Source organism: Ruditapes philippinarum, unplaced genomic scaffold (assembly GCF_026571515.1).
Source record: "Ruditapes philippinarum isolate M1 unplaced genomic scaffold, ASM2657151v2 ctg8319_1_1_1_1, whole genome shotgun sequence".
Classification (NCBI taxonomy): Eukaryota; Metazoa; Mollusca; class Bivalvia; order Venerida; family Veneridae; genus Ruditapes; species Ruditapes philippinarum.
The window spans coordinates 32501-41870 of NW_026858946.1; the positions used below are offsets into that span (position 1 = coordinate 32501).

General features: G+C 33.5%; 1 protein-coding gene across 1 annotated transcript; it reads right to left on the reverse strand.

The window, feature by feature from the left end:
• Positions 1-581: 581 nt before the first annotated feature.
• Positions 582-1247, reverse strand: LOC132754750 (uncharacterized). Its single transcript, XM_060745437.1, has one exon. The coding sequence runs from the start codon at positions 1245-1247 to the stop codon at positions 582-584; it is 666 nt and encodes a 221-aa protein (XP_060601420.1).
• Positions 1248-9370: the final 8123 nt, after the last annotated feature.

Below are 9370 nucleotides of genomic sequence, written 5' to 3' on the forward strand. Positions count from 1 at the left end.
TCTGCGGCATCAAACGTTCACGTCATTTCTCAAACCCATGTTGACCGTAACATCTGAAAATACAGAACAAAATGACACTTGCTCAATTTCCACATCAAAAGAAACAAACCAATATAATATGCATATTAAAAAAAATGTGAGCAACATTAGAAATAAGGAAGACTTTAATATTTGATGACTTTGGTGCCATTGTGAGGGAGAGCTTGTCTACGCTATCCACTTAAGAGTCTAAATTAAAGCTCACGTTAAAAAATATCACTCAGAAAATACAGATTCTGACTATCTCTATATTAATTATGAATGCAAGGAATTGTGAAAAACTGTGAAAAAAAAAAGCAACCAACGTATCTGCTTGGAAATATTCAGTGCAAACATGTATAGCGTTATTAGAAGATTTAAAGATACTGGTTAATGGCTTTTAAATTTTTTGACGTCATTTAAGTATCATTTTTTGAAAACAGTTTTAAATTATTCAGTTATAATTCAAACTAAGGTGAATGAGTAAAAAGTTAACTACTAAGCTTATTACTATGAATCTTATGTCTAGGGTCAACTGGGTCCAATACCAACCCCAATTCAGGTTAGAATACTATATAAATGTATATATTAACATTAGACTGGGCCAAGATAACACAAGGGCTGGCTGACATGAGGGCACTGCTGACACAATACAGCACTGCTGACAAGAGGGCACTGCTTACAAAGGTGCACTGCTGACACGAGGCCACTGCTGACACGAGGGCACTGCTGGCAAGAGGGCACTGCTGACACAAGGGCTGTGCTAACATGAGAGTACTGCTGACATGAGGGCACTGCTGGCAAGAGAGTACTGCTGATACAAGGGCACTTCTGACAGAAGGACAAAGCCAACATGAGGGCACTGCTGACACAAGGACAATGCTAACATGAGGGCACTGCTGACACAAGGACAATGCTAACATGAGGGCACTGCTGACACAAGGGCACTGCTGACATAAGGGCACTGCTGACACAAGGGCAATGCTAACATGAGGGCACTGCTGACCCAAGGACACTGCTGACATAAGGGCACTGTTGACACAAGGGCACTGCTGGCACAAGGGCACTGCTGACACTAGGGCACTGCTAACATGAGGGCACTGCTGACACAAGGACACTGCTGACATAAGGGCACTGTTGACATGAGGGCACTGCTGACACGAGGGCACTGCTGACACAAGGACAGTGCCAACATGAGGGTACTGCTGACACGAATGCAGTGCTAACATGAGGGCACTGCTGACAAAAGGGCAGTGCTAACATAAGGGCACTGCTGGCACAAAGGCTGTGCTAACATGACGGCACTGCTGACACAAGGGCAATACTTTCATGAGGGCACTGCTGACTCGAGGGCTCTGCTGACATGAAGGCACAGCTAACACAAGGGCAGTGATAACATGAGGACAATACTGACACAAGGGATGTGCTAACACGAGGGCACTGCTGACACAAGAGCATTGCTGACACAAGGGCAGTGCTAACACCAGGGCACTGCTGACATGAGGGCACTGCTAACACGAGGGCACTGCTGACACAAGGGCAATGCTAACATGAGGGCACTGCTGACACAAGAGCATTGCTGACACAAGGGCACCACTAACACCAGGGCACTGCTGACACAAAGGCACTGCTGACACAAAGGCACTGCTAACATGAGGGCACTACTAACACCAGGGCACTGCTGACACAAAGATACTGCTGAAACAAGGGATGTGCAAACATGAGGACATGAGGTCTGAGCTGTCTCTAACAACCTTACTGACATTATTTATCTTAAATATCTTCCTCAAGGACATAGATAAAACAGGGTATAATATACATTATCAATCCATATTATAACTTTTACTTCAATAACATAATTATACCTGCATCTGACAGTTTTCCAGCATTTAAATTATATATTATGTTTCATCAATTTATTTTCACGTAATTCTTCCCCCCCCCCCTTTTATTTGCCCTTTCAGAGAATGTTTATTTGATACAAAAGCTGTAACTTCAGAATAATATTGTGATCATGGTCAAAATAGGAGTAATTTTACTGTATGTGTAAAGTCTTCTAAGCCAAGTGACACATAACTTCATTATCTTCCTCCAAATTTCTATATTCTGTCATTTTCTATCAATATCAATAAAGAAAGTTTTTCTGGGGAGAAAAAATGGATTCATAATATAATAAGACAATCATCCATCTTCCCTGCTCCGATGATTTTTTTTCCGTATAAGACTCTCGTAATCTGCAATTGTATTTATTCTGCGGATTGTATTTATTCCGCTGTTGTTCATTTCCACGGAATAAAAAAAACGGCCTCTTATCGAATCAAAATATGAGATTATTTTACGAGGTTAAACAAACTTGTCATAGGAAATATCCGGAGGTTGTCTAAGTCCGTTATTGATGCTCTAAAGTAAGAGTTTTAATTGACGACTTCTGCCAAATAGTTTTCTCTCAGCTGCTGAATTAAATGATGAAATATACGTTCTTTCATCATACATAGAATTCTTTGTTTAGTTAACTAGAAGAAAATTTCAATTGTGATAAGCTAAATGTTCAATCTCTTTCTATGCCAGTTTGGAATTTCATATTTATTATTTTGTTATATTTCAACTAATTAAATTGTTACATTTTCAAGAAAAGTTGGTTATTTTATCATGGAGAGAAGCCAAAGTTTAAAATGGTAATAGATCTTTAATTTTATCACAGAATTTACCATCTTTATTGTTTTCTGTCAGTTGAATATATTTGCTTATTAGTTGTATATATTTAAAATAATCTTTTTTTATTTTTACAAATTTGATAGAAAAACAACGTTTTTGAAAATAAAAAATTAAAACAAAAAATGCAGATCTTTCATTCACGTAACTTATAAAACTTAGAACTCCAGAACCACTTACTGTATAAAATCTATTTATACCATATTCAAATAATAATCTATTGAGCTTATTTGATCTTAATTATCGAGAGAAAATAGCAAAAAATATATCACTAAAACTGTGTTGAGTCAGTGTAAACAGAAGTAAAGTACCCATCTTACATAATTAGGATAGAACACATAAATACCTGATTGTTTACACATCCATTATAAATACATACTCATTATGCATAACTATCAAAGTGCCAAATTCCACTTTTTTCAGTCAATAGCTCACATTATTTCACATAAATCATTTATTTCCCATTAGAAAGAAGTAACACATTTATTATGCAGGTCCATCAGTTAAAACACTAAAACCAGTATGTGGTCAATCCACTAAAAGCCCCTAATTCATTTCAAAGGGACAATTTTACAACCAATAAAACATTTTCATCTGACAGTTAACTGGTCCATACTGACCAATGAAAACCAAGTTACAAGGTCATTAAAATGTTTCACAGCCAGTCTCTTTATTGTAACTGGTAAGACAGATGGACTAAAGAATAAAACTCTAGTAATGTATAGCTGACTTAACTAAGGTATAAAGTAGAATATATAATATAGACAGATGCACCATGATTGGTCTGTTAGATTTTAGCCCTTTTCTGATAATATCCATATTTATTAACAATAAACTATAATAAACTTATAATAATTAAACAGTGGTCAGTCCCTTTTTTGTTTGTTTGTTTCATTTTACACCTTTTCCCAACAGTATTTCAGTCATATAGGCAGGTAGTTTCCTGACCATCGTTCCTGGAGAGTTACACCAGTACTAGACTACCTTCCTCCGCGCTAAACTACCAAAGCATCTCCCGGGGATCGAACCCACCGACTCTAACCCCTCGACCACGAGGGCGGTTCCCTTTTTTTGATTTTTTTTTATCTAAAGTTGGGTTTAATACGTTAATACACCAACACTGTAAAATGACATAGGGCATAAAAATAAAATTAATGATAACAAATGAATAAATATACTTTTTTTATGTCATGAATGAATGAATGAATGAATGAACGATTGAATGAATTAATGAATGTATGAATGATTGATTGATTGAATGAACAATTGAATGAACGATTGAATGAATGAATGAATGATTGAATGAATGATTGAATGAATGAAATGTTCTATTTTCCCCTATGTTAACAATTTCAGATAGGATCTTATATCAGATGGTAAAGTATGTTTCAAGATTTCAACAGTGGTTAATATTTGTCAATAAAACATTGATTAGATGTCAGATAATGTCCTACAAACAGTTAAAGTACCCCCTCAATTAGTATTGTCCTACAAACAGTTAAAGTACCCCCTCAATAATAAACATTGACTGCTTTATTGACTTTTTTCATTTTAAAGAAGGTATGTAATAATGTATCATTGTTATACAACATGGAAAATAGCATGACAATTTGGAAGAATCGGACAACTTTAATATAATCTTTTTGCTATTGCAGTCAAAGAGAATGTAGCATCTAAAAAATTGATACACATCTTGAAAATAAGACTTGGAAACTTAAAAATAATCTCCAAGACTGATTGCAAACATTCTAAGTATCAGTTTCTATATATTTATGTTACTTTTCTTCTTGTAGGCAACTGTGTCAAGAAAAATGTTGTTCAATCACACTTGTTCCAATCAAAGCAATTTAGTCTAGAAAATACAGGATAAAAATTTAAACATTTAAAATTCAAAACTTCAACTGTAAAACTTACAGTTTCTTCAGTCCTGGAGGTTACATTTAACTTCAAGTATTCATTGAAAATACTCAAAATAACTAATTCATTTCTAGAATTCAAATTACCTTTACAATCTTTTTTTCTTTCAAAAAATAGTTGGAAAACCTCAAGGATATCTCTGACACTAGAAAGTATAATTTTCTACATTTTTGGTGAACAAAAGTTCAGAATGTGTCACAAATACCTATATTTAGAATAGTTGTCAAGAACCTCTTCCAAAATACAGGGGTTTTCTCAGTGGAAATTACAACTTTTCCTAAGCCAAGCCCCAAAGTGATCCCTTTATAGCTTTCTTACCTGCAGGGAACCACAGAAAACCCCCAACCAGTCACACTATTTAACTAAGGGAATGAATAAAAATAACCAGTCTGTGTCTCACAAATTAAGACAAATCTCATTGGTAATATTCTTCATGGGGTGCTGCCCTATACACCCATTAAAACAGGGTTTCATGTTTTAGAACATATTCCATTGTGCATAAAGCTTGAGTATCCCTACAGAATTTAATCAAGCAGACCATATTAATGTGATCAAATTAATGGACCATGTGCTTGCTTGTAAAGAACAAATGAATATATTTTCTTCTAAATGTGCATTTAGGAGTCAAGTTGATGTTACCCAAACCAGTAAAGAAATGTAAGAATTTTAACACTTTGATCCTATTTAATGTTACAGAAAGTACACTACAGTATGGTGGAGGTTTTTAACTGTGATATCAGAGATAAAAAGAAACATAAAAAGACGGAATCAAGCTGAGAAAAATCCCATAATTCATCATTAAATACCAATCAAGACAGTTTCTAAAACATATTTCTGTCTAAACAATACTTTAAAGTTACCAGGTTAAATAAAAAGAACAAGGAAACAATGACAGTGGCAATATACTTAACATCAAAAGCATCATTTCACCAATTCCACAAGAACTTTATAAAATACAAAATGATTATCTTTAAACTGCCAGACAACAATAACTAATGGTTTAACCCAGCTGAGATAAAGACTAAGTCAAAATTGATCAAAAATGTTTAAAATCAATCTGACCAGATTCCCAGGGTGCATTTTGGGTAAAAGGTAATTTAGTTTCAATGATTTATTTTTAACGATTGTGATGTGAAAGTATTAATTAGAGAACTCTTATTTAGACAAACTGTCTGAAGATATGCTGTGATGATTGAAAGGTAGATTAGCCATGAAATACTGAGACTGTTTAGCAAATTTCTTTAGAAAGTAACTTACATTTTGTCCAAAAAAAATTAATACAGTAACAGCTAATCCCCATACTTAAAGTGATATTGGTTTAAGATCAGTCCAATACAATTATGCAAAAAGAATCAGCAACATTGAAAGTCCAAAATATACTGGGAATTGTAATAAGGTCTGCCCTGTGAATATCTAAAGAGAACTGTAATTTGATCAGTCCAATACCCAAAGAGAACTATAATATGGTCAGTCCAATACCTAAAGAGAACTATAATATGGTCAGTCCAATAACCAAAGAGAACTATAATATGGTCAGTCCAATACCTAAAGAGAACTTTAATATAGTCAGTCTAATACCTCAAGAGAACTGTAATATAGTCAGTCTAATACCTCAAGAGAACTGTAATATAGTCAGTAAAATACCTCAAGAGAACTGTAATATAGTCAGTCTAATACCTCAAGAGAACTGTAATATAGTCAGTCTAATACCTCAAGAGAACTTGTAATATAGTCAGTCTAATACCTCAAGAGAACTGTAATATAGTCAGTCTAATACCTTCAAGAGAACTGTAATATAGTCAGTAAAATACCTCAAGAGAACTGTAATATAGTTCAGTCTAATACCTCAAGAGAACTGTAAATATAGTCAGTAAAATACCTCAAGAGAACTGTAATCATAGTCAGTAAAATACCTCAAGAGAACTGTAATATAGTCAGTAAAATACCTCAAGAGAACTGAATGAATAGTCAGTAAAAATACCCTAAAAAAGAACTTGTAATATAGTCAGTAAAATACCTCAAGAGAACTGTAATATAGTCAGTCTAATACCTCAAGAGAACTGTAATATAGTCAGTAAAATACCTCAAGAGAACTGTAATATAGTCAGTCATCTAATACCTCAAGAGAACTGTAATATAGTCAGTAAAATACCTCAAGAGAACTGTAATATAGTCAGTAAAATACCTTCAAGAGAAACTGGTAATATAGTCCGGCAGTAAAAAATACCTCAAGAGAACTGCTTATATAGTCAGTAAAATACCTCAAGAGAACTGTAAATATAGTCAGTCTAATACCTCAAGAGACTGTAATATAGTCAGTCTAATACCTCAAGAGAACTGTAATATAGTCAGTCTAATACCTCAAGAGAACTGTAATATAGTCAGTAAAATACCTCAAGAGAACTGTAATATAGTCAGTCTAATACCTCAAGAGAACTGTAATATAGTCAGTCTAATAACCTCAAGAGAACTGTAATATAGTCAGTAAAATACCTCAAGAGAACTGTAATATAGTCAGTCTAATACCTCAAGAGAACTGATAATATAGTCAGTCTAATACCTCAAGAGAACTGTAATCATGGTCTGTCCAATATGTAAAGAGAACTGTTATAGGGTATGTCCAATATGTAAAGAGAACTGTAATTTAACAAGAAGATACCACGGTCATTTCCAGCTATTTGCATTGGCATAATTTTTTTTTTTTTTGAAAGCATCAAACTTTTGGGAAAACTACCTTATACATGACTTTTAAACTTTTGTTTTGCATGTGTATAATCATTTAACCTTTCACTTCTTTTAAGAAGTCAAAGCAGTTCAATTTTCCACAGAAGTTTAAACAGTTTTTTTTTTCAAATTGGGAAAAGAAATTGCTATTTTGGATTTGGTATAGGGCCTTATTTTGGCCCCTGGTAATAGAGTGAAAATGCCCTGAATACCAAGTGGTCTGCAGAGATAGTGAAAAAGTATGTCCAATCATTGAAGACAGTGTTAAAGTTTTTAAACAAAAAACGAGTTCATGTGTGTGCATGTAACTTAAACACTTAAACCATAACTGAAAGGCGGCATTAACTGTAACAGATTTTAATTTCAAATGCCTTCAGCAAAATTATGAATATGATTATGATAATGACTTGTGAAAGGCGGAGGAGGTGAATTATGAGGTAATTGCCAGTAATGTCTGGAATCGTGTACGATATCGTAACTTTTTTTGTAATTTTTTCAATGTTTGGTTCCCGACAACGTGGGCATCACATTTTTTTCTAATATTAATATCAATAATTAATCATAAAAAACGACGGCATTGAATGTCAAAGCATTAGCCTATTTGAAAGATATTAAATAATTCTGAATTTCGGAACCTTTCTTGACACTTCAATTATCTGCTATAAATGATATGTCCATATGGGTTCATGTATCTAATACTAACCGAACATCATCTATATATGTAATTCTTTTCATGGTTTGTTTTTCAGGGTATATATTAAAAACTATCAAAAATAATTGTTACAGTTCATAGACAGATCTAAAAAAGACCAAACACTTTAAAAAATTTGATTTCTTTTAATGTGTTACGGGCCAATAACTAGTTTCATAACACAGAACAACCTCGACAACTGCCTTTGGGGGCCAAGTGCTAGGGCATTTCATACCCTTACCAAAAATGGGCACGATTTTTAAACCTAGCCATGGTAATTTTTTGATGGCAAATTTACAGCTTTTTTGGGGGAGAAAATTGTGTTTACCTCAGGGGGGAAAAACCCTTTTGGGGGAAAAAGAGCTCAGTTGTTCAGACAAGAACACATGAAATATGAGTTATGAACCACTAACCTTCTGTATTACTTTTTTTTAGCCAGCTGGACAAATTAATAGTAGAAAGAATTTTTAGCTTTACCCTAAAGGGGGCAAAACTCCCATGTCATGGGCAAAGGATCCCCAAATCAAAATACTTATTTTAATACATGCATCAATGCATTTTTTTCAATGAATTACCCTAATTTTTTTTTAACAATATTAAAGCAGCAAAGGCCCAGACGCTAATTTTCATAAAATTTGAAAAGGGATTAAAAATTTAAAAATTTTACAAGTGAACAAAGACAGTAATTTACATATTGCAAATGGCACTTTCAGTCCAAAAATAGCCCTTATTGTGTTAGTCAAGCAGAAGAAATATGATGATAAATACTGCAAAATCTGTCTTTTATTGCATATAACATGTAAATCATTACTTGAATTGTAAATAATTTTACTTTTCTTAAAGTCTTAGTACATTTTTCTAAAAAAATTTTTTGTCTCATCTGGATCCACAGGCATGCAGCTACAACAATTCAATGGCATTACAATATCTGGGTAAAATGTTGTGAGAACTAAACAAACTACCATTCTATCATCACAAAAAAAATCATTAATTCAGGGTAGCCAAGTACTGTTAAACACATTTTCACTTGACTTAGCTCTATAAATATACAAGAATGTAATTTCTTCTGAAAAGTATAAATGAGTAGTTTGTTTGTTTGCTTATTTTTCAAGTGATGTATGAAATGAAGGGAGAAATTGTTGTAGAAACAGCCAAACTTTTCTCATTATACAGTAGTAACAACAGCAATAAACTGCTTCCCAGAAAATAAACAACTTTCCCCAAAGAAAAAAAAAAGCACTTAACTTATAATTTAAAGTCTTGGAAAAATGAATTACCAAAATAGTGTTTGTGTAAATTATTCTTAAA

What these genes read in the sequence shown, in the direction of transcription:
- LOC132754750 (XM_060745437.1), bottom strand. Translation starts at nt 1,247, where the DNA reads ATGTTAGCACTGCATTCGTGTCAGCAGTACCCTCATGTTGGCACTGTC.